The 26,876-nt window shown below is 39.3% G+C and overlaps 2 protein-coding genes across 2 annotated transcripts; both read left to right on the forward strand.

The window, feature by feature from the left end:
- The first annotated feature begins 3,148 nt into the window (after positions 1-3,148).
- Positions 3,149-14,877, forward strand: LOC149068262 (uncharacterized). The gene is made up of 3 exons (XM_089251804.1): positions 3,149-3,292; positions 9,222-10,497; positions 14,767-14,877. The coding sequence occupies exon 2, from the start codon at positions 9,365-9,367 to the stop codon at positions 10,493-10,495; it is 1,131 nt and encodes a 376-aa protein (XP_089107930.1). The 5' UTR covers positions 3,149-3,292; positions 9,222-9,364; the 3' UTR covers positions 10,496-10,497; positions 14,767-14,877.
- Positions 14,807-15,958, forward strand: LOC149068263 (uncharacterized). Its single transcript, XM_089251810.1, has one exon. The coding sequence runs from the start codon at positions 14,949-14,951 to the stop codon at positions 15,822-15,824; it is 876 nt and encodes a 291-aa protein (XP_089107936.1). The 5' UTR covers positions 14,807-14,948; the 3' UTR covers positions 15,825-15,958.
- The last annotated feature ends 10,918 nt before the right edge of the window (positions 15,959-26,876 follow it).

Raw genomic sequence — 26,876 nt, forward strand, 5'->3', positions numbered from 1 at the left:
ACACATCCCGACGAACGATATCAGCCAGCCACCGGGACATCAGCATGGATCAACAACCAGTGCCGAGCTCTAGTTTCTAGATGTCACCAGTGAAGACGGAAAATTCGGCTCTTCATCTATGAGCGACCGGTCAGCCACCACCATGGATCCGTCCGTACCGCTCCAGTGAGTGACACCTGCCTTCTGTCTTCCTGAGACAATTCGCATTCCACACGAGAATGAGCTGAGGTCTTCATCCTCCGTGGGACAGTTCGGTAAAGTACTCTAAATTTACCTATCTTTCGGATACCCCTCCCCCCTTTTTGTTGGCTCCGTCATCTGACGATAATGTCCAATCCTGGATCTTCGCCCAGGGATGCCGCCGTTCGCGGTGTGTCCATGTACAGCAATTAATATCTCTGTAATTTCGTTCCATAAGGGGCCCCTAGAACCAATGTTTCATTTTTTTAAAATTAAATTCTTAATTATTGAAATGTTGTCTTGCTTGATTCACTGTATTCTGTCATTTGTTGAGATAGCTTTTCCTTTTTATTTTTGGTAATAATATAATCTCTCAGAAACTATAAAAGAACCTGGGTGGTTATTCACCCCTTTCCCCCTCTTATCACGGTATTCCTCTATTTAAATTTGGTGATGGTAAAATTAATGCACTAAGAGTTAATCTAAATAAACCATATAACAAAGGCCTCTGCAGTGTTTGCCATAAACGTCATTCAGACTACCTAGCAAGTTTGCCACATTCTGAAACACAGCATCCTATTTCGTTTCTTCTTATTTTGGCGTAGAATCTTCCTATTTGGCTCACAAATACCGCATAGTGATTGCTTGTAGGGCATAGAAATCGCCCCAAGTAGTCGCCTGACGTCAAATATGACGTGAAAATTTGGTCATTTTCCTCTGAATGACGTCAGTCAAAAAAAAATCACGTCATTTCAAAGTCATTTAATGACCACGAACAATAAAGGTCAGGAAATAACGTGATTCTTGATGACTTTAATGAAATATCAGGTCATTTCATGACCTTATCAGCCGTGAAGGTCATGAAATGGCGTGATTTTTTTAATCGCGTAAATAATTTTCTTCATAAAAATCCCGAATTTCTTTCGAACTGAAAAATTCTGTTCCGGATGAAAAGATCAAAATTATTAAAAATGTTTGTTAATGAACCTTCAGAAGGTGTTTCGAAATTACCCCAGGCCTATTCGTTACTGGTTGTCACAAGACAAATGAAGTACTTTTAATTGCGTTTTTGTTTTGAATGGAAAAGCAAAATTTTCAATGAGTAATTGTTCATATAAATTTATCAACACGTTATATAAATTATAATTGCATCCATATCATGTTTTTTACGGAAGATCAGAGGATCTGTGAAATCTGTCAACAATTGAAAAAGATGCAACGAATTCTTTGACGTTACGTTGGACGAAAAAAATGTATTTGTTTTAAATCTTTTTTTTTCGATAATTATAAATAACGCAAATAATTATATTTACTGTATTTTTCAAGGAGAAAAAAATAAAAGAAAACGAAAAAATAACTGTCATGGGCTAAACTCAGCAAGAAATTAAACGGTAATTGTAATATAACTCATGAATACTTTTAAAGTCTTCATTAAATAACACCAGATGGTTACTGCTACGATTGCGCGGTCGGTAGAGGCATGGCGTGAGATACATAAGCCGGGTTTTCCTAGGAGCAGGTTTCTACAGCGCGCGGAGCGTGAAAACGCTGATTGGTTAAAAAAACCTGAAGTTCAGCTTTTTAACCAATCAGCATTTTCACGCTGCACAAGTTGCAGAAATTCTACTCCTAGGAAAACCCGGCTATAGGGGCAATCCGCGTGCGGACAGGGTTCGAATCCGACCAGTGACAGGTCATACCTTTCCCCCCCCCCCTTCTCTTCAAATAGCGTCACCTATCTTCTGAAAGTCGAATTATTTGCAAATGGTCATTTCTTGACGTTCCGAAATGGACATAATGACCATTTTATCACGTAATGTTTGAGACATCTTATGACTTCCAAAAAACGTATTTATTGAAGTCAGACGACAACTTGGGGCCAATTCTGAGCCCGATCATTTCTTTTCCTCACAATGATCATACTGGGACGAGCAGGGACATTTTTTCTCTGAATATTCTGAGGGAAAATGGACTACTTACTGACGTCATAAGCACAGGGCAGAGACCATATGTCAGGACCATATAATATAGCCACCCTGATCTGATGCACTACGCTAGGAAAATAGAAACGCGTAGCGTGATTATGTAACACGTTTCTGCCGACGCGAAATTATCCAGTTCGGTTTACGCGGCGTAAAAAACTTATTCCTAGGAAAACCCTGCTTGCGGGTTTCCTGTGCCGCGCAACGTGATTCGCCCAGCGCGACATGCCGTCCACACACCTATAAAAAAGCAGCATGACTTTTCCTACACAGCGCAATACGCCTCATGACAGCGCTTTACGTCGGGCGTGATCGGCTGACTGCTTCTGGAGGAGTCAAATGCGTCGTGCGCCGTTCATTTTGCCAATGTTCTCTTCACTCTTGTGTGTTTTATTTCCCTTCCCTTCAAACCGGAGCATGCAGACGACAGAGTAGCTGATTCCAAAGCCATATACTTTATATAGCCGTCCTGTCTGATGCACCACGCTAGGGAAACACAAACGCGTATCGTGATTATGTAACACGTTTCTGCCGACGCGAAATTATACAGTTCGGTTCACGCGAGGCAAAACACCTATTCCTAAGGAAACCCCGGCTTACAAAATGAAGTGACACTTCATTGAAAAAAATAGAAATGAAAAAAAAAAAAAAACAAATATGTGAAATGTTCTTATTTGCAGTCGTAATTATCGTTATGTAATTTCTGCGTTGGGAAGATGATTTTATTCGTTTATTTGAAAAATAAATCAAGTTGGCTGCGTTGAAAAACCGGGACGTATGGTCAATTCATTGGCAATGTCGAGCCTTTCATGTATTTTTCTCGAACAAATATGGTCAGACTATATTTCCCGTATTATTATCGAGTGAATATGGTCAATCCTGTCAAATCAGCGGTCTTTAGAAGTCAAAATTAGCAAACAGTAATTGCAAGTCAAACCTTTGATTTTTGTATGGTTGATGGGTTTTTGTCATTTCTAAAAATTTTCCCCGTATAATTATTATTGTATTCTAAATTGTTTGTGATATTTTTGTTGCATTGGTGTCCCCATCAACGAATTAATTGAATCTTCACGAGGCGTGCAATCAACGGAACCGTTCCTTGGAGGAAAGCCTGGGACCTCCCTGAATTAGTAAGTCATGGTTGTTTTATCGGAACAGCTTCGATATACGGTCTAGATTGGCGATTTTTGGCGCCTAATACACATAAAAGTAAATAAGCTCTGAATTATGAAGCAATACAAGCAGGCAATCAAAGACCTGGGGCATGCTGGAAGAAAATCCATATAGATACCAGTGAATTATGGGGGAGGGGGCATGATTTTAAATGCTAAATTTTTGTTTAATTTCAAATCAAAAAAATGATAACTTTTTTTTCGAGAGGGACCCACTTTCACTCAAAAAGGACCCAGATTTTTCAAATAACCCGGGACCCAGGTAAATTAGAGTCCAGTGAAATCTCTGATGGCTATTTCAGAAGACACTGTTGCAACAAAGAAAAAAAAACTACTAGCGCCATCTAGAATCCTTGAAAAAGTAAGTTCTAGAACAAATACAGCAACCCAGGGTCATTATGATGGCCTTGGCGAGTTAGCATAAAAATAAATTGCCAATCTGGCGTAGACCATATATCGAAGCTGTTCCAACTAAACAGACATGGACAAACAAGGTGAAACATATATATTGAGTATATGTTCTTTGCCCTCCCCACCAGAAAAAGTTGATATGATGGGCCTGCGCTTGGGGTCAGTGCAGTGAAACCTTGCTATGACGATACTCGATATAATGATAAATCCCTCTACATTTATCAAAAAAAAATTTGCAATTGTCCACAACTAAAACCTCTCTATACCCAGTGCCGTCTTAACGCATGGGCCCACCTGGGTACGGCCCGGGGGCCTCAGAAAAATGGTTGAATTTTTTCTAAAATTTGCCAGGTAGGGCCTCAAAAAAATCACTTGGCCAGGGGTCCATGGTGCTATTAAGACGGCCCTGTCTATATCACAGCACTACACATAGCAAGCATTATTCAGAAACAAGTTTCAAGTCAGGTTCATGACATGTACACGCACATTCCATTGTACCAATTCGTTAGAAATTCTGTAGTGGAATGTGTACAAGGTGCATGCACCATTGAATAGTAATGGTGGAATGGTGTGCCATTTTTGCACCCCCCCCCCTCCCTCCAACACAAGCTAACCTGTAGGATCTTATGTTATACCCGTAGCTTCTAATGTCCCTCTGGACGATTCCACCCCCCCCCCCAACAGGAGGTGTTAATGCCCATGTTGGGACACACTGGTTTACGAAGATGTAAACTCTTGTTTGAAACACATTGTATTTGTGTAACCTTAAACCTATCCAATGACACTTACTTTTGCTTCCTTTTCAGGATTTCTCAGACATTCCATTGTTTGTGGGCAGGGCCATCATTTTAGCTTTTTCCAGGGGGGGGGGCGGCAAAGCACATGTACTCTATGTATATATATATATATCATTTTTAGTGTATTTTCGAAAGACGGAGGGCAACGGCCCTCCCTAAATGGCGGGCCTGTTTGTGGGACAGATTCATTGCTTGTTTTGCTACAGCTTTATTTGATTCTTTGCTACAAAATTTTGTACAGATTCCCACACATTCCATAAATCTTTTTAATCGCCTTTGAAAAAAGTGAGAGACTTCTTTTTTTCTTAGACAAGATACGGTCAATAAACATTTGCTGTTGCGTACAAAAGAGATCAATCTACAGTCAACTCCTGGCAATATTCTACCCCTAATTCTTGAATGTCATTCTCTTGCACCTTCATTTCTATGGTCTTCCTGAAGGAACACAATGTCTTCAACAACTGTTGTGTCAGCCCTTTCAAGTTTGAGACCATTCTCGTAAGTACGTAAGCGAATACCATTCCCTGGTTTCCATTGCATTGTGTTGTGTATATATAAAGTATAACCCAGGCAAAGATTCTACACAAAGTAGTCATGCACGAGATTCTTGAAAATTAGTTTATTTACACTGCAGTTAATTGAATTAATGCCATTTGTATTCTCATATTACCATTATTATTAAAAGAAATTAATACAACTCCATTCAAAAATACTTAACAGATTCTTCTATTGGCCCCCAAAACATCTAAGTTCTTGACCCTGAACATTATATGACCCGTGATTTCATTACACCTCAGTTCGCCCCCAAAACAATTAGTTACGGGAACCTACGTTATAAATCACATATGGGAGAGAGAATATGATCCATACATCGCATACCAGATTCATTGAGAGACCCTCTGCAGTCTTTCGCGCCTTAGAAACTCATCGCAGCCAGGACGCAGATTCCCGAGATTACAACTCTCGTCTTCACTCGCCATCTCTTTTTCAGTCTCGTCCGTTACTGCCTTTCTCTCTAACTCCCTGTATCCAGATTTTCTCTTCCCATTTAAGATTTCATTACGGACATCCCAGTCCCTTGGAAAACTCCACCCATTTAATTTGATTTGATATTTTACCCATCATCTCCAAGTTTCTATTCGTTTCTTGAAGGTTTATTCACAAGCCATTGCCGATCCATCACTAATTTCTTTGTCCATGCGACTCTAGACCCCGAGAACCCCAACGGCCATGGCCTGACGGCACTTACTTTAAACCCTCAAGAAACATGTCTACCATCCATAGACAACCATTCTTATTTACGTTCCTATTATTCAATCATTTGTTTGCTGTACTAGTATATCGGTTATTGTCGCCTGCTATCGGTGCCTGACCTACAGTTCTATATAGTTAAATCCAAAATAACAAATTTAAATACTCCAAACTATGAATTTTAAATATATCTGAAAATAATAATTTTATATATATATATATATATATATATACACTGAAAAGCCAAAAAAAACTGGAACACCTGCCTAATATCATGTAGGGCTCCACGAGCCCGCAGAAGTGCCACACCACGACGTGGCATGGATTCGACTAATGTCTGAAGTAGTGCTGGAGGTAATTGACACCATGAATCCTGCAGGGCTGTCCATAAATCCGTAGGAGTAAGAGGGGGTGGAGATCTCTTCTGAACAGCACGTTGCAAGGCATCCCAGATATGTTCAATAATGTTCATGTCTGGGGATTTAGGTGGCCAGCGGAAGTGTCTAAAGTCAGAAGAGTGTTCCTGGAGCCACCTTGTAGCAATTCTGGGCGTGTGGGGTGTCGCATTGTCCTGCTGAAATTGTCCAAGTCTGTCGGAATGCACAACGGACATGAATGGGTGCAAGTGATCAGACAGGATGCTTACGTACCTGTCAGAGTCGTATCTAGATGTATCAGGGGTCCCATATCACGCCAACTGCACACGCCTCATACCATCACAGAGCCTCCACCAGCTTGAACAGTCCCCTGTTGACATGTAGGGTCCATGGATTCATGAGGTTGTCTCCATACCCGTACACGTCCATCACCTCGAAGCAATTGGAACCGCGACTCGTCAGACCAGGCAACGTGTTTCCAGTCCTCAACAGTTCAATGTCTGTGTTGTTGTTGTCGGGCCCAGACGAGGCATAAAGTTTTGTGTGGTGCAGTCATCAAGGGTACACGAGTGGGCCTTTGGCTCCGAAAGCCCATATCGATGATGTTTCGTTGAATGGTTCGCACGCTGACCCTTGTTGATGGCCCAGCATTGAAATCTGCAGTAATTTGCGGAAGGGTTGCACGTCTGTCACGTTTAATGATTCTCGTCAGTGCCATTCTTGCATGATCTTTTTCCGGCCGCAGCGATGTCGTAGATTTAATTTTTTACCGGATTCCCGATATTCACGGTACACTCGTGAAATGGTCGTACGTGAAAATCCAAATTTCATCACTACCTCGGAGATGCTATGTCCCATCTCTCGTGCTCCGACTATAACACCACGTTCAAACTCACTTAAATCTCGATAACCTGCCATTGTAGCAGCAGTAACCGATCTAACAACTATACCAGACACTTGTTGTGTTATATAGGCGTTGCCGACCGCAGCGCCGTACTCTGATTGGTTCCATATCTCTTTATTTGCATACGCATGCCTGTACCAGTTTTTTTGGCCCTTCAGTTTATGTATATGTATATATATTATAAAAAGGTGAAAGATGAGAAGTTATTGAAAAATTGTAAAAAGGAAAAATATGGATCAATGAGGAGGTCGTTCTTCAATTTTTCATTGAAATCTGGTTTTGTTAATTTTCTCTTTGATTCATACTATATATATATATTCCCTCTATTCTAGCACAAGCTAGTTAATAGTTGGCTCGAGTTCATGAGCTAGTCCCTCATGTTCAATATTGCAATTAGCCTACAGTTTTCTCCAAGCAGAATTTTTAAAAAGTTCAAGCGTGGTTGATGGTACAACAATGGTACATCTAGTTTCTGATGAAATCTAAACTGAAGGGGAGAATATTACCCACAATTCCATAAGCGCATGTGTGGACAAAAGCAAAAAACCATCTGCTCAGTTCTGATAACGTGAAAATAAATAAGCAAAGCGCAAAATTTTTGCTTATGAATATGAATATATTCATTATTTGCTTATAATATGAATCATCGATCGCTAACTGAGTCAAAATGTTTGCTGATTATGTGAGTTGTTTGCTAGCCGAAGTTCCACTGTAACATTCAAACAAGTTTATGTGTTGCGTTTTTGCTCTTTCTTTTGAATGGATGTTAAGAACCAGGGTATGAAAAAATCATGATTTTTTTTTTAATCTGTTTTTATTTAAAACTGACTGCTTATTAATTAAAACAAATCTTGTTAATCATTAAAGATGCATATTTTCTTTTCACCCAATCTGTCAAATTCAATTCAACATTAATGAATAAACTTACTGCAAAAGAAATACCAAACACCAAAATTCTTTGTTCATGTAAAATGAAAGGTCGTTGAGCCTAAATTAAGTTCATAGATTAGCATTTTTTTTTATAAATAAAAGTGTTTTTATTCATGAGTCTTTCCCCTCCGTTAAAGTGAGTGCTTGGTGGCAACTCAGTATCGCACATATGGTGCAGGTTTCTCTATGTACGACCAAAGGGCCATTCAGCAAGTAAATTAAAGTACAGCTGCATCTCTGTTATATATATTGTTGATGATTTTTTTTTATTGCATTTTTTTAATTGAGTTGCTGTATTTTAGTAATATATCACATCCATACTTGTTATGGGCATCTTTTTTTCAGCTATCTTATTGGACATTTTGCCTGCTTTGGCTTTGTATTTATATATATATTTTGCACCTAATTTTTTTCCTTCAACTTGTCAAGTCTTGGTACACAGTATTTGTTTATATATTTATAAAATGGAGCACAGTAGCTCAGGTCAATAAGATACTCACTTAATGTATCAAAGGATGTTTAGAGTTGTCGCCAGTTCAATACCAGGTTCATCGTGTCAGAAACTTTCCTGAGACGGGTGCAGCAGAAACGGTGACATGATCACAGAAAAAGATTGCTACCACAAAGAGTCCCACATTGAAGGATTAGCGCACCGACCTCTCAGTGAGTGTTTTAAAAGGCTGCAGTTCAGAATCTGCAATAAATTGTATGTTCTGGTCTAATTAGCCTTCATGTGCAGAAAATGACCATGGTGCGACAAAAATGATCAATGAATATATCAATCAATCAATATTTACAAAATGTCATTCTATTATACAAGGATTCCATTACATAATATCCCTCCGAAAGAAAACGAGGAGAGCCAATATATCCCCCATTTCATCTTTTGACATCAACAATCAGAAAATATTAATTGAAGCTATCGGAAGTAAAAGTATCCCTTACCTTCTCCTCACCAGATCATAGCCCGCCGCAATGAAGAGCTATAAGCAGGTGATAAAAGACCTGGGCCGTGCTGGAAGCTGTGTATGTATGTGTTGTAACCTAACGTGACGTTTGTTTCTGTGTAATCCTTCTTACAGTGCTGTCATCTATATTTCAAATTATGAGTGAAGTGTAATGACTGAATATTTGTACTGTTGCTCTCTGTGGCAAGACTTTTTAATAGTAAAGTATTTCTTACTGGAGTCACAATTTTCCTTTTGTTTCTTCTGCAGGCTTGTGTGTGCGTGAAGAATCGTATCCAAACCAATCTTCAAAAAACGTGTCGTGACGAGAACTTGGAAAATTGTTTTGTCCATTGTAAGAATAATATAGTGAAGTTACCCGAAAAAGATCTTACATTTCATTCGAGCGCAGGATGTCTCAATCCAGAAAGAAAACGTTTGAATGTGATGATTGTGGTCAAATATATTCATGCAATTCAGATTTGAAAAAGCACAAAAAAGTAATACATCAAGGAGAAAAACTATACAAATGTGAAGTTTGTGGTAAAGAGTTCCCGCTCAGTTCTGAATTAAAGAAACATGTGAGAATACACTCTGGAGAAAAACCATATGCATGTGATGTTTGTGGGAAAAAATTTTCTCATGCCTCTAATTTCAACGCGCACAAAAGAATTCATATTGGGAAAAAACCATATGAATGTGATGTTTGTAGTAAGAGATTTCCGCGAAACTCTGAATTAAATACTCACAAGAGGATACACACTGGAGAAAAACCATATGAATGTGATGTTTGTGGTAAAACATTTTCGGTCAACAGTAATCTGAACACACACAAAAGAGTGGTGCACAGTGGAGAAAAACCATATGAATGTGATGATTGTGGAAAAACATTTTCTAGTTCTGCTGGCTTGAACACACACAGAAGATTGCACACTGGAGAGAAACTGCATGAATGTGATGTTTGTGGTAAAGGATTTGTCGCTTTGTCTGGTTTAAAAACACACATTGGACTGCACACTGTGGAAAAACCTTTTGAATGTGATATTTGCAACAAGAGATTTCGTAAAAAAAGTATTTTAAACGTCCATAGAAGAACACACACTAAGGAGAAACCGTACAAATGTGATGTTTGCAACAAACAGTTTTATAACAACTATAATTTGAATGTGCACCGAACAGTACACACTGGAGAGAAACTGTACGAGTGTGATGTTTGCAGTAAAATGTTTTCTCGTAACAGTAATTTAATCGTTCATAGAAGAGTTCATACTGGAGAGCAACCATATGAATGTGATGTTTGTGGTAAAACATTTTCTGTCAACAGTAATTTGAACTCACACAAAAGAGTGCATAGTGGAGAAAAACCATATGAATGTGATGTTTGCTTTAAAGCATTTTCGTTTTTTGCTGACATGAAAAAGCATAAAGATGCAATTCACTTCGGAGAGAAATATAATTGTGGTATTTGCGGTAAAGTATTTTCTCGAAAGCAAAGATTAAGCAGCCATCAAAGAGAGAAACACTCTGCAGTGGAAATCATATGAATGTGAGGTTTTTAGCAAAAATAAATAAAAATGTTCATCCCATTCTTATTTAAATTTCACTCTAGACTCTTGGTCAAAACTTTAGGGGACAAAAAAGCCAAATGAACAAACACGTTGCATACATGAAGGAAGTATTTTACGTAGAGATTTGAGTTTAACTAAGCGATTGTGTTGTATCTCAATTGGCTCTGAATGGGTTTTTTGCAAAATGAGAGAAAAAGTTTGCAGCATAGGTTGTACTTATGCAAGGAAGAGGTCCCATGGCAACATCTTCAAAAAGTTTTGAAAAAAATTACCACCGATTCTACTCATTTAAATATTCCCACAAATACAGTATACAGGGTGAATCTGACCTATTGTGCCAAATGAAAGGGGGTGATAGACGATCCCAAGTGGATCATGAAGCACCCTACCAACCCTGTCCTATCTCAAGCCTTCAAGTTATGGTAGATAATTGATTATGAAAAAAATTGTGTCGAGTCTGAAAAAAACCCAAATTTGTCAAGTTTCTGAAAGATCAACACTGAAATTAAGCACAAATCTTGTAAGAGCAGAAAAATCCTATGAAGTGACACCAATTTCTCTGAAATATCTGGATTTAATGGCAAACAAACACTGAAAGATTGGTGAAGTTCAAAATTTGAATCGTTAACAAAATTTTTCATCTCATATTACACAATCTTCTAGCTAAAATCGAGCAAATTCACCAAAAACTTGTCCATTGCACCAGATTTCAAAAGAGCCTACAATAAACCGTATCGGTGATCTAGTTTAGGAGAAATTACTCTTTTGTTTGCAATACATCACTGAAATCTGCATTCATCGAAGTAATTTTAGTAGGTTTTGGCGGCAATTCGATTTTTCACTTCACGAATCTCTCAGCGCTTCAAGCTTGCTATTAAATACAGGATGTATCCTGTAGACAGAGGTAATGTCACCTTATGGGATTTTTTCTGCAAAATAAAATTTTCACCAAAGTCTGTAACTGCTGATTCCGAATTTTCATCAGATACTTACTTTGACAAATGATGATTTCAGTGATGTATTGCGGACAAAAGACTGAATTTTACCTGAACCAGGACACTGATAGGTTTTGTTGTAGGCTCTTTTGAAAGCTGGTGGAATGGACATGTTTCCTGTAAATTTGACCTATTGTAGCTACAAGGGTGTTTGTGGAATCGGCGATTACGAATTTTTTCAACAATTTGCTTTTGAACTTCTCGAATCTTTCAGCGCTTGTAGCTCAGCATTAAATTCAGATATTTCAATTAAATTGGTGTCACCTTATAGAATTTTTGCTGTTTTTTCAAAATATGTGTTTAGTTTGCATTTAGTTCTCTCAGAGATTTCACAAATTTAGGTTTTTCAGACTATACACATTTTTTTTCCATAATCAATTATCCACCATAACTCGAAAATGGTTTGAGATAGGACAGGATTGGTGGGGTGCTTCATAATCCACTTAGGCTCATGTATCACTCCCTTTCATTTAGCAGAATTATTATGAATCACTCAAAAAAAATGTGAATATTTTAAATTTTAATGCCAATAGAGGCAGAGAATGCATTTAAAAATCCTGTAACCCTAGAGTGAGGTCATTCAAACAACACATGACCAGGCATAACACAGAAAAAGAAGGAAGGAAAGGAAAAATAAATATCTTTATATAGAGTGTGAAAAGAAATTTTTTTTACTGAAGCGCGACATAGACGATGAGTAGGCAATTGAATTTACCATCTTTACTTACTGCAGCACCAGCAAGAAAACGAAACAAGCCCAATTTCGATAGCACAAATACATTATGGTCAGGATAATTACAAAAAAATTTATTTGATTCATTATTGGGAGAGTTCTTGAAAGTGGTGGCCGCTGACGTCATTGCATAGTCTATAACAACGTAAAAACAATTCCTAGATGCGCTCAAAGATGCGAGACAACTAACTGCTACACGTTCTTACTACAGCAAAATCGCTAATTTATGTTGTCCGCAGCGCATGATCATACCCTAGCATTTCGCGATGCTGCTTACATCAGATATGGTGAACGAACACATTCAGCAATCAACTGCCATCCACCTTTCTTTTGTCTGCATGAATTTTTTGTGATTTTCACTCTCTTAACGTGATTTGCGACACCATGTTCCATTGCAATTTTTGTTCCTCTTGATGTCTACTAACAACCGTCTGAGTTTGTCGGTCCATTAGCAGAACACCCTGTATATATGCTGCGGTAAAAGCCTGAAGACTGGTAAATACCAAGACGAGTTGGTAAAAGCCTGCAATATGCTTGTAAATGTTTTCTTTTCTTTACCAAATCAAAGACTGTTTTTAATTAATAAATCAATCATCATGAACTCATTAGTTCCTTAATAATTAGATTTATTTATAATAATTAGTAATTAATTAACTGCAGTGAACTTATTCATTTCTGACACTAATTAAACAATTGTTAAAATTTACTCCTGATGCTGAGAAAGCAGTTATTAGTTATTATTAATTAATTAATCTACTCTGACCATCAATAATCACCATGAGCATCAATGGTCAAGAGATTCATTGAAAACAGATTTTAACTGTTCAAATTAATTTTCTCCAAAAAAATATGAAGTTTAAATTAATCAATTAATTATAATTGGTCATTATTTTGTTAGGTTGGAAGTATCGAGTTCTGGGTGGTTGATTAACTCAATAGTTATTAATTGAGTTATTGTAATTACTAAATTATTATAATTATTAAATAATTATAAAAATTAATAAGAGTCAGGAACTTAATAAGTTTGTGATGGTTAATTTAAAACATTCTTTGACTTGGTGAAAGTTTGGAATTAAAAAATTTACAAGTACATTCCAGGCTTTTACCAACTCGCCTTGGTAAAACCTAGGTTTTACCTGTCTTCGGGCTAACATATATACTCACACAACTTCTTCCTGCGTATACCGATTCGTTAGGAATTCTCTGTAGAGGAATGTGTATGTACAATTGAGTAGTAATGGTAACCATCTGTTGTCATTTTTAATAATTTTTTGCAACTTTAATAATTGCACTCGACTGCTAATTTTTTTTTTTTTTGTTTCTGGGTAAGATGAATGCACTTAAATTTTTCGTCATTTTTTGATGACACCTTGGGACCCTTTTCTTGTCAGTACCTCAAGATTTTTAATCTACAGAAAGACAATGGGGATTATTAAGTTCCCCACCCTGTAGTTTTATCATACATTGGCATATGCGTGGGGGGGGGGGTTCTAGGTTCAAGATTTCAGTCCCTGAGCGGAAATTGTAATTTTTCAGAAAAAACGTACCCCCCCCCCTCCAGAAAATGTGGTGTATGCCTTTGATACTGCAATATATTTAAAATTAACTGATGATTGAAATTACTTAGTGGTAATTAGAATTCCTTGTGAAACAACAGGATGAAAGTCTTTTTCTGGGCCGTAACTAGGATTTTTCCTTTCCCCCTACTTCCACACAACTTTAAAATTCAATAATTTTATAATGGTGTTTTTGTTCTCCCCCCCCCCCCTAAATTGTATCACCTGGGCAGTTGCCCTCTAGGTCCAGCCCTGTCTTTTGTTTCACACCAGATACAAGTACAGTCATAACCTGACTTATGAATCTGATCCATTGTAGGAATTGTTCAGGAGACGAAATTTTCCTAATCTGAATGTGCATACTAAATCATATGAAAATGTTACCGGGAAAAAATCATTCTTTTAAATGCCTTGCAATGTTTTTGTGTTTTAATGACTTCTTTTTAAAGGAAATAATAAAAACTTTTAAAAATAAAAACAACAGTCTGTTCTTAGTCTCTTCCCTCCAATGATTCTCTGCTCATAACCATTTTATGTTGTCCGAAAATCTTCCAAACAATGATATTTTTTCCCCCATATCTTTCACCCACATGCTGTTGAATAAGCATAATACTTGAGAATAAACCAAGTGTGAAGGATTGTAAGTTGTCCAAAGCATTAAAAACGGCAAGAACTTCTGTTTGAAAATTCAGCGGTGATCACACGAGTTACTTAGTAGCAATGGGTGACTAATGGTAAAGAAATGGACGTTTGATTACTAATACAATTCATATTACGGTTTTCTACAACTTTGTTGGATTGGGCAATGTACATTGCCTCCAAAACTTTTTCTGAGTGATAATATGCAATCCTTACTTTTACATTTTAACATGAACAATTGAGAGCATTGCTGCAGAATTTGTCACACACAAGAACAAGTTTCTCTTACTGGAATGAAATATTTTCTTTTTGTTTCCTCTGCAGGCAGTTGGAGAACTTCGTCAGATCTAATCTTCAAAAGCATCTGAAATTTGTCGCCCACAAAAACAATTATTGCAGGAAGTTGATTGATGATTTTGGGCATCATGTAAAGCAAGAAAAGCATTTTTGGAAGTGGTTTTCCAATAGAAAATTAGCATCCATATTCATTTCACTCAAGCACAAAGATGTCTCAATCCGGGAAGAAGACATTCGACTGCAATGTTTGTGGTCAAATATATTCACGCAATTCAGATTTGAGAAAGCACAAAAGAGTAATGCACCAAATAGGGAAACTACATAAATGTAATGTTTGCAGTAAAGAATTCCCACTTATCTTTGAATTAAAGAAACACATGAGAAGACACACCGGAGAAAAACCATACGAATGTGATATTTGTGGGAAAAAGTTTTCTTTTTCTTGTGGCTTGAACAAGCACAGAAGAGTACACACCGGAGAGAAACCGTTTGAATGTGATATTTGCAGTAAAGGATATTCTCGAATGGAACAACTGCGAACACATGTTAGAATACACACTGGGGAAAAACCATTCGAATGTGATATTTGCCACAAAACATTTCATGATAGCTCTTATTTAAGAGCACACAAACAAAAGCACACTGGAGAAAAACGGTATGAATGTGATATTTGCGGGAAAAGATTTTATGAAACCTCTAGTATAAGCCACCACAGGAAAGTTCACACTGGAGAGAAACTTTATGAATGTGATATTTGCTGTAAAAAGTTTTCTACCAACTTTAAGTTAAACGAACATAGGAGAGTACATACTGGAGAGAAACCGTATGAATGTGATATTTGCAAAAAAGTATTTTCTGCTAAATTTACTTTGAATAAACACAGAAGAGTACACACCGGAGAAAAACCATATGAATGTGATGTTTGCAGTAAAAGATTTTCTGCTTCGACGGACATGAAAATTCACAAAAGTGCGATGCACCTCGGTGAGAAATACGATTGCGATGTTTGTGGTAAAGTATTTTCAAGAAAGCAATCGTTAAACTGTCACAGAAAAAAAAAGCATGTCAAAGTGGAAACCGTATGAATATGAAGTTTTCAGTAAAAAATTTTTCCAACCATTTCTTATTGAACATCAACTCAGATACTAAAGTAGAGTTGAGAAACTTGTTTTTTGCTCCACAAAAATGTCACATGAATATAATGTTTATGAAGAATGTATTTCAGGATGAGGTTTGAGTTTGACTATGTAATTGCGATTTCATTATGATAATTGCAACTATAAACAAGAATTCATCTAACATATTTGTCATGTTGAACGTTTTATTTCGTGCAATCCATTTTAATCCACTGCAATTCATAGCAATGCTTTATTTCTCATTATTGATGATTTTTTTTGAATGATTTATGACAGCCTGCTAACCTTTGGCATCATTTTTAGTGATAATTGGTGATTTCCTGTACTTGAAATCATAATTACCCATAATTTTCTCGAAGAAATATGGTGGAAGATGACATAATACATGATAAATAATGATTATTTGCATAATTTTTGTAATGCTGCCCCCCTCCCTTTAAAATTGTTCTTCCCGGTAATTCAGTCCTCAAGTCGGCAGGTCGTACTATGTCACTCACTGTGGTAAAGAGCTAGCCTGTTGAAGTGGACCAACTTGCACTTTGATGATGGTGTCTTTTGAACCCGAACTACGAAGTCTTTGTTTCTTCACGACTCTTTAGAGTCTTTCCCATGATGTCTGGAGTTTTGGGCACAGTCCTTTCCGGAGCTTTTGAGTTCCAGAGCAAGAAGAGATCTCCTTCCTTGAAGTCATGCGAGGTGGCTTTCGCATCATAGCAGTGCTTCATCTTCTCCAAGCCGATGTTGATTCTGTTCGTGACGATTCAATGCACATTTTTGGGTTTACTCCTGGAGTCCCCAATGTATTCTTTCAGTGGAAGAGGAGCATCTGGCGGTCACCCAAACAGCAGATCACCTTTCTTTCAAACAGAACACAACTCAGGTATATCACTGTTCTCAATTTACGACCAAGTGAATTGTGCCGGAAGTGTATGTGTACCTTACAGTCTGAGTGTATCAAGTGTTATGTCTGATTTTTCTTTACTCCTGTTTAAGTAGTGAAGTTAGTGTAATGATTGAATAATTGTATCATTTATGGGCCTGTTGCTCTCTGTCGCAAGACTTTTTAACGGGGAGATTGGCTCGCATTCTCACCTCGAAGTTGTCTCTTCCCATAAGCATGTGCAACAGCGAAAATCCAATCCTCTTGTCGATGGTCCTCTGTAACTACGTCCATGGCGATTGTCTCAAGCACCGCTCCAACATTGTGGTGTATAGGGTTGGCCCCCGGGTGCTGTTCGAAGGTCCATTGTGAAACACAATTTTTGCACCATCCTTTCACATCGGTCCTAGTTTTGTCCCATTAGAATCGTTTGCGAACCTTCTGAAGAGTTTGCAGAGATGCTCGAATTTTTGATCCAGGTCCGTCCTAATGATGCTCACGTTGGCTCCAGTGTCAACGACCATCCTATCTGGGGGTGCATCAATTTTGCCTCTCACGTATAGTCCATGGACTCCACCATGCAGCTGTGAAATGTGGTGCACACATGTTATGGAGAATGTGAAAAATTGAAGATGCAAAAAGGTGTCGATAATGCTCACATATTAGTTTTCACCTTTTTTTGGATATATGTTCCATTGAAACTGAAAGAAAATGTGTTATGATTATTATAATTATCACTCATTCATCATACACAAATAAAAGTTCTCTATTTGAATATGTGCCCCACATGCTAAAAACACAACACATACACTCTAATTATTATTTGTTTGATATTTGGATATTTCATGAAATATCATTCTGGATCATTCTCTCATATATTCTGGAAGACAAATATACAATGTATAAATTCTAAATTTTGACAATTTTAACTACTGAACTTCCGATAAAAAAAGGTATCTCTCTCTGATTTTTTTTTCTCAATCTAATTAGTCACCTGGTGCAGTACCACCATTAGAGATTTTTTCCCCATGCTTAAAACCATTTAAGTGCACAAAGGTTCTAAAATTTAGGATGCAGGCTACATTGCTAGCAGCCCCAGTAGTTCATTCTATAATATAACAATGTGTTTGCCTACCATTAAATAAATTATATCTGAGGTTTAGGCTGATTGCAGCTTGTGCTGTTAATATTCTACAACCTATACCATGATGTTTTTTTGAATTTCAAATTTGAAAATATTCAGATATTTATATTGCAATCTTGGATTTTATTTGTGGAAATAAACTCTTGGTTTTAAACAAGTAATAACATTGAAGAGCTTATATACAGTGAAGCCCACTTATAGCATTTTCCAAGAAACTTGTCATGAAAAACATTGTAGGGGGGAGAACGATTTAAATGGTAAATTTCAATAAATGTTGGTAAAAGTTGGGATTGCAAAAATATATCGTACTTAGCGAGAAACTTTCTGAGTGGGAATTTTAAGCAGAATCTACATTTTCAAGTACAGTTTTAATGTGTTTCATAATGTTTTCATCATTTTTAGAAATCCCAGTATTTGATTCCTTTACTTCCATTAATTTATATTAATTAAACAAAAACAGCAATAAAACATTCAAAAAATTATCTAAGCTATTGAATTGCAACATATATTTGATAAAGATGATTAAACACTTCACAAGTATATGTCAGAAATGTCTGTTTTCAATATGGTTTGAGCCATTAAGTGTAAGCCGGTGAACCACACTAATTAATACTAATCATTTATAAATTTTGTCAAATTAATTAAAATGAAATTCCCTCTCAATGGATTGTGTTTGATTACTAGAGTCCGGAACTTCAGGCAAAATACCATAAATGCCTTTTTTTGCCTATTTCCAATGTTTTCTGCAAAAATGCCTTTCTTGAACTTTTTCTGCCATAAATGTGTCTATTTTAACATAGTTTTAAGTTTATTGGTACATTTCAGAGGCCGTAATATGAAAAACTTGGATATTTTAAACATTGAGAAACAAAAGAAATGGTTTTTAAATTTTTTTTTCCAACTCTCAGTATTAATTTTCATCAGAAAGTTCTCTCCCCTTCCAGCTCCATTTAAATGTGAATAAGTGATCTGAGAGATAGGAAACTTGGTGTTGCCATGAGTTAGCTTTACTGTGACTACATGGTATTAGCATCAGAGTTGCCAGATTGATGGTTTTTTCACCAAATTGGGCTGGTTTAGAAAAGGAAATTTTTGGCTTTGTGGTGGGCGGCGGTTTTTTTCCCCTAAATAGTGATCCTGGTGGTTTTTCTTTTTTTTTTTTTGCTTGAAGAGGAAAGAACACACTTTCCCATTTGCTTTCCTATGGTCGTCACTTGTGGGTATGGTGTTTTTCTGCTAAAAGTAAGACACCCCGCACCAATGGTGGTGGTTTCTTTTGGTAGTGACACCACCTTAATACAGCTTTGCCCTCTACCCTCGTTGTGTGGGGGAAGGCCTTGTGTGAGCGTTCAGAGATGTTCTGGGGGGACTAGCTGGGTATGTGGAAGTTAGCCTTGTACAGTATACAGTGAAACCTTGTTAGTGTGTCACCCAGTTAACACTTCACTTTGCTTACTGGGTTACTTTTTGGAAGTCCCAATTGTCCTCAGGCAGGAATTTGCACAGCTATGGCTTACTCCGTTTAACGAGTCACTCCGCTTAGTAAGTCATATTTTTGCTCTCCCAAGAGTAACTCATTAACGAGGTTTGACTGTATATATATTTTTTACTCTTCTTCCTCCCCGTTTTTTCTTGTATTGTTCAAAAAATTGAAATAAAAAGCATAGAAAATACTTATAGTTTAAGAGATCCACTGAGTCATACAAATTGTTTTACTGACTCTTATCCTGTGAGTTTTCCTGAGCAGATAGGAGGATATCTTTTTTTTTTTCCAAACCGAGCACAACTCAGGTCTATCGCCATGGGCAATTTACTACCTAGGGAGTTGTGCCGGAAGTGTAAGTGCGTGTACGTAACAGTCTGAGTGCGTATCTAGTGTTGTGTATGATTTTTCAGTGCTGCCATCTACATCTCAGAAGTGAAGTGAGTGATGTGTAGTGACTGAATATTTGTACTGTTTGTAGGACTGTTGCGCTCTGTGGCGAGACTTTTTAACGGGGAGATCGACTCGCATTTGCGCCTCGAATTTGGAAACCACAGAAAACCAACTTCAGCCGTCCACCACTGTGGCGACGGTGGGGCTCGAACCCGGGTCCCCGCGATGCGAGTCCGTCACTATGACCACTCGACTACCACAGCGGCGATAGGAGGATATCTGAAAAAAAGGATGAAAATGCCACCCCATGGGTCCCAATGACTGTCTCCAGGGCTGACTTCCTTCCCCACCTTGTGAGGGCCATGGCTCTATCTTTCTCCCCCCCCCCCCCCAATAGTGTGTAATGGTACAATATTTTCAAGAAGCTCTATGTTCCCACATTCAAAACAATAAATTCCTATCACACCACACAAGTTTACAACTTCTGCAGTTCCTTCTTTTCAGGAGAGAAACCTTGGCTAGTACCAGGTTTCTTGTCAGGACAGAATTTGAAAGCAGAAAGAGAAAGATTTTCTTATTCCCTACCAAAGGAAATTCTGGACATCCATTGAATGCTACTTTATATAGTATACTCCCTCATAGCTCATCCAAACTTATAATTGATTAATAGAATGCAGTTAGTTGTTACACCCTGTAAACTACACAGAAAGTAGATTCTCCACAACTTCATTAACACTTTAGGTGGGTAGACATCCAAAATACCGGATTTTATCAAAACAAAAAGTGGTTAAGAACATAAAATATATTCAAAGTGATTTTGATCAAAATGTATTGTTGTAGCGATTTCGAAACATCCTCAAAAAATATTGTTATTGGGGATTCAACTTTGTTCTCGTGAACCGCTATGCTGACGAAACACGCCGGATCGGGAATCAACGAAACTGACCTGGAGAAAGACTACCCGATAGTGACTGTTTCCCTAGTTGAAGTTGAAAAATTTCTGGCGGGGCCTATCTGTTTGCAGACATCTGCCGCCTTCAAAACCGGCCCGCGGGGGACCACTGTGAAGAGAAAGGCAAGGGTGCAAATGTTTGTGTAATGTGAAGTGCGTGTGGTATGCTAGAATTTGGGAGCTTGACTACGTTAATTAAAAACTTAATTAACCAGGAAAAATTAACATGTCTTTCCGAACTTGTTAGTCATATTACTTATTAATATTTTCGGCAGGAAAAGTAAAGTGGACTGCTTCTGCGACGCCATCTTGGTTCGTCGTGGCTCATCCTCATTGGTCGGAAGAGTTGCTTGTCAGGGATTGGCTGAAAAGGAATGAAAATACACAAAAATACAATTTATTAAAAATTATTAATTAGAAGGTGAAGAAAAAAGAGGAATAGAATTAGTCATATTAAAGAAGTTCGTAGCGATAGATGGAGAAGAGATTTCATTTAAAAAATGTATATATATATATTTTTTTTTTTTTTTGAAAGTTTTTTAAGTTTTTATGGGATTTTTTAGGAAATATTTTTGGAAAAGATGGGTAAAGGAAGCGAAGAAAAAGAGTTGCAACGCTAATGTTGCTAATTATGGGAGCTGCTCTCGGCTCCTTGTTTTTTCTCGTCGGTTATCGTTCAAGAATACGACCAGCCTCTTTCAGAAATTTTTGCAGCGTAGCTCGTCTCTCTTTCTTCGAGCATTGTTGGACGGTGTTCTGTATGCAAGCCTTGGCAATGTCGAACAGGTCCCGTGCCGAATCAAGGTTGGCTGACGATTCAGAGTCCGAAGACGAGGATGACGCCGAGGACGAGTGGTCGGAGGCCGGGCTTACGAACTTCGTCAGCTTCCACTCGGTCGGTGGGGGTGGCACTTGCGCCGCCGTCACTACGTTCGGATGGGCCCGGGGAGCACTCTTGCCCAGTGCCTTCGGTTCTGGGTCGGGGCGGAGTCTTGTCCTTCTCGCCTTGGAGCCTCGAGTTGACTTCCTTCTCGGTTTGGTGTTTAAAGTCCGTAGACTTGGACTTGTGATTTTCAGCTCCGCTGGGTATCTCCACCAGGTCCGTAGATGCGGATGGCTTGTCATCACGGTTCACCGCGGGGAGGTTCGACTTGACTGGGGCTGCTTTTTCCTGAGAGTTAGAGTTCTTATGGTTCAGAAAATTTTCCCAAACTTTTTTTGGGATATATTTGGGATTTTTGAAGTTTTTCCCGGATCTTCTGAAGGTCGCGGGATGAATGGTCTCTGCTTCTGTCATGACGATTTCTTGGTGTTCAGGGTTCCCCTTCATTTTTGCAAGTTCTTTTTTGAACGCTATGCACTTTCGTGATGTGCTTGGGTGTCCTTCACCACAATTACAGCATTCTGGGGGGCCACTTCCACGCTTGGGACATTGCTTTCGGTCATGAAATCCGGGACAGAACATACATCTTTGAGGGCGCTCGCACGAGACACCTGTATGACCCCAGTTTAAGCAGCGAAAACAAATTGACGGAGATTTCCGATTCGGATTTCGTCGGTGCTTCTCGACAGATATGTCAACTAAGAAAAGTTGCTTAAGTCCAAAAATTTCTTTGGATTCGCCGCTGCTGGGCAGGTCGACTTTCCATAACGGAAGAATTTTAGACCGAATCCTTCGTCTTCGTGATCTGATAGGGGTCACTCTGATCGGCTTGAAGCCCTCGTCAGTTAGTTCCTGTAATATTTCTTCAGCTGGTATTGCTGAGTCAAGCCCGCGTAGAATTACGCTGAAGATGTCCGCCGCTTGAGCAGACTGCCTGAGAATTGAAATTTCCTCTTTGGTAAGGAACTCTATTATTTTGTCGCGGTCTTCAGAGTTCGAAAATGTGATTTTATAGTCGCCACGCGAGAATTTCACTTCACACGCGGCGTTGCATGTATCCTTGATTTTTTTCGCCACCGTACGCCATCGTCGGCCGCACCGGATCAGAAGAGAGGGCCTGCTTCGTTCAGGACCTACTTGGGACGGCAGCTGGCCGTCTGTGTCGCCGACCGTTGAGGGCGGGGCTTCACCATCTAGGGAAGCTTGCGATTGGTCTGTTTGAACCGGTGCCGCCGCCGACTGAGAGTCCGGGGAGACAGAATCGGTGGTTTCATCGTTTTCCTCGCCGGCATTGATATCCGGGTTTTCCGCAGTCCGTTCCGGAATTTTACCTGGTTGCACAAAATCTGCAGGGACGTACGGTACTTGAGTCGTGATTTGGTCTTTTGCAGCTAGATTTCCACTACTGCCTTTTGGGGGGATCACCTTCGTTGGTATCAGAAACTCCGGGATTTTATCCCGCTTCCGGAAAATTTGGTAGATAGCTTCGTTTATCCTCGTGGAGTAGTCTTCTGCGACTATCTTGAGTGACGGCTGGTTAAAGAAGCAGCTTCTGTCATCTCGGAGGAGTTGTGCGAAGTTCTGCCGGATTGCAAGCTCGAGCTGGAGCGTGCTGCCATCTTTCGGCTGTCTCCGGAGTTCCAGGTATACCAGGAAGGCTTTCTCTAGTATGTCATCTGCCGGGCACGAGTGCGTTTTGAAGTGACCCGACATGTTCCGGGGATGGACTCGTCTCCAAAGGGTGTAGTGCTCAGCAATTCTAGCGAGGTATTTGACGGCAACTTGGCTCTGTACCGCTGGTCGAACCTTCTGGTTGTTGAAGGTTTCTGCCATGGTGGACCATGCTTTGTTGCCCGGGGATAACGAGTGACCATGAAGGAAACATATCGGTTGCTTTTTCAGATCGAGTGCCATTATGGGAATTTTGTCAAAGTCGTTTGAGGGTAGAATTACAAAATAAAATTTAGAAAATTAAAACCCTAAAATATTTCAGTTCGGTTGAGTCCGACTGGGTACGGAACGATGGCTAGCTTCATTCCGCTAGTTCGGTAAGTGAGATCGGGCTCTACTATACGATCATCAGAGCACTGTTAGAGACGTGCTTCTCCTCTCGTGTCTCAACGGAGAGGAAAAAAAGTTTCCCTAGGAGCTGAGAGAAAGATGGTTTTCCTGCGAAAGGGGTTTGTGACCCATATCCTGGAGGACAACTCTCTCTCTTAGTCATAAATCACCAACCAATCAACTATGGTCTCATGGCATTCCTGCCAATCCGAAAGTTAAAGGTGTGAGACTCAGCCTTACCTTTCGCAAAATACGTATTGCGAAGCGGCATCGAGAAGATAACGGTCAAGTTGCTGTGCTGCAAAATGCCCACGCCTGTTCATGCTCAACGCCTTACCGGAGAATGTACACTCATGTCCATAAATTAAGGATAATTCAGAAACACACGGAAATCGAAATCTAAAGTAAACATTTCACCTGTAGAATTATCACACACATCTGCAAGAATGATATGCAAATTTCAGGAAGCCACCAGATGATGCCGATAATACGTCACAATGACGAGAGTGTAGGGGGGGGGGGTATGTAAGGAATGGTGGCAAAGAAGTAAAATTGTTCACAAGAGTTCTGTAAGGCGCTGAGTGCCATAAGCGAATAGTTATGACACAGACGACGCATGTGGGTGATTTTTTACGTGGTAGAATTATCGGCCGCCTGGAATGTGGGCGTACTAAGATGGAAGTATCCGAGGAACTTGGAATTGCCCAAAGTATCATCTCTAGGCTTTCCAAGGGATTCCAAGATGACGGAAATGTCAGTAGACGTTACAGTACAGGTCGCCCCCGAGTTACAACGCCGAATGAAGACCTGTATTTGGCAGTAACTGCCAAAAGAAGCAGACGGAGCACATCATCCGACCTGTCTCGTCAGCTATCTGCAGCCACGGGTACCACAGTTTCAAGGCAAACCGTGTACAGACGTTTGGGAGATATTGGTCTATATGCTCGCAGGCCTGTCAGATGTGTTCCGCTCACGGCAACTCACTGTCGGCAGCGATTAGCCTGGAGTAGAGAACATGCAATGTGGACATCGTCACAGTGGGCTTGTGTGATGTTTTCCGACGAGTCCAGGTTTAGCTTGCAGTTTGATTCACGTCGGACTTTCAAATGGAGAACTCCAGGTACCCGTTACCACCAAGACAACATCATTGAACGACACCGTTACGGTGGTGCAGCATTGCTCGTTTGGGGTGGAATTATACTGTGTTCCAGAACAGATCTGCATGTTCAAACCGGAACCATGAAAGCCCAAATTCATCGGGACATCATTCTGGAACAACATGTACGTTTGTTTAGGGGTGCCATGGGCGCAGAATTTGTGTTTATGGATGACAACACCCGTCCTCGCCGAGCAAACATCGTAAACGAATGCCTTGAATCTGAGGATATAACCTGTATGGAATGGCCAGCATTCTCACCTGAGTTGAATCCGATAGAGCATGTGTGGGGCATGCTTGGCCGAGGAGTTGCAGCCCGTCAACCACCTCCTACATGTGTACCGGAACTTCGGAGAGCATTGCTTGCTGAGTGGAGTGATCTTCCCCAAGATCAGATCGATAATTTGATACTCAGCATGCCTAGGCGTTGTACGGACTGTATTTCATCGCATGGGAGAAATACAATATATTAACCATCATACCAACCATGTAATAGTAAGTTTTTGTAAAGGAGATATTTTTTACAATTGCTCCAGGGAGCAAAAATCGTAGTTTTTATCAATGGTATCATACATACACCATCGTTTTTGCTCTTTATCTTTTGTTTAATAAATGGGCTTTATGAATAAGTAACGTTTCTTTTGTTTCTGAACCTTTATTTGCCGGAGCTGGCATTATCCTTAATTTATGGACATGAGTGTAATTCATGTGGGTGATAGACCCTTTGCTGTCGTTGACTCGTTCAAGTCCGAGCTAAAAGTTGTTATATGTGAGTACCGCGACGGCGAGAATGGTTATTTCCTCCCCACGAAAAATGGAATACCCATAACTCCCTACGTGTTCCAATGCCTGATCGAAAAAAATGTCCAAGAAGCATCAGTCGAAAAAAATTTCCTTTATTATTTGCTAAGACCTCCCAATCAGAACGGGTGGTTACGATCTCGTGATTCAGCAAATCTATAGGAGGCTGAATAGATCATGCCAGCTGTCAGAAAACGTTCTCAAAATCGCTTCCAAATGTCGCAACGCTCTGTTCAACGGTGACGTTAGCTACAAATGTTCGTCTTGTGTACGTCAGTTTATGTGTACGGACTACATGCGTGAGCGTCTTGTGGAAAAAGACGAACTTTCGAGTGAAGATCCATATAATGACTTCGCGAAACTTCTTCCGGAAGAACGGAGTCGAAACATTGGGGAGATTTTTGAATGCAGAGGTTGTGACCGAGGAGCCGGTGGTCACACAAAACTCGCATGACTGTATTCACTTGTCTAGCCATATACTACGAGTGCACATTCGCGAGAATCGACATCAGAAAGGTTGCCGAAAATTACCAAAGAAACTCGAACTCTCTAGAAAAATTAGATGTCGATCATCTCTCTTAAGCATTGTGAAAGATTTGTATGTGGCTAAAGACCGACCCCCAATCTACATGGATGTCCCTCTAATTGAATAAAATCCATTATTGTTAAAATTTAACTCATGTTTCTTCTGGTTCTTTTCACCTTTGAAGTTATGTTTTCACATCCTCCTTTTCACGAAGCATCATGTCCCCAACCCATTCCCTTTCAGGTTCAACTGGAGAAGGAAAGTCTGAAACTAGTATCCGTTAAAATTAAAACTAGAGGAAGTGGTTCTCTAGCATGGGGTTAATTCACACCTCATACTTATCGGATACTCAATTGACGATATCCGGCCGCCATATAACTTACTGTCGGATTCCTAAGAACTTAAAAATCGTTATCGGTACGCTTTCGGTATAGAGTTATAAGACAGAATTCTTTCCATTCGATCGAGATCAGCTAAGTATATCTGATGCTCTTAGTTATGTAACCGTGGTCAAGGTATCCTCTGATCTCTGCTTCGTATTTTTCTTTTGTTACATCATGTCCCAATTTATATATTTCGGTATTCCAGAGTCCGAGTTTTGCGACATTGAAAATTCCATTCACTTCGGTATACCGTATGATGAATTGAAAGCCCTCTGTGATCTCATTGAAGTAGAGGATGCATTCTTCTCAACTAACATCGCTGAAGTGGTAAGTTTCTTT

This window comes from Pholcus phalangioides, unplaced genomic scaffold (genome assembly GCF_987345545.1).
Source record: "Pholcus phalangioides strain wild (caught in Gottingen) unplaced genomic scaffold, Ppha-v1.0 ptg000027l_1, whole genome shotgun sequence".
Classification (NCBI taxonomy): domain Eukaryota; kingdom Metazoa; phylum Arthropoda; class Arachnida; order Araneae; family Pholcidae; genus Pholcus; species Pholcus phalangioides.

Bases quoted from the DNA above. Each gene is read 5' to 3' on its own strand.
- LOC149068262 (XM_089251804.1), top strand. From the start codon at position 9,365: ATGTCTCAATCCAGAAAGAAAACGTTTGAATGTGATGATTGTGGTCAA.
- LOC149068263 (XM_089251810.1), top strand. From the start codon at position 14,949: ATGTCTCAATCCGGGAAGAAGACATTCGACTGCAATGTTTGTGGTCAA.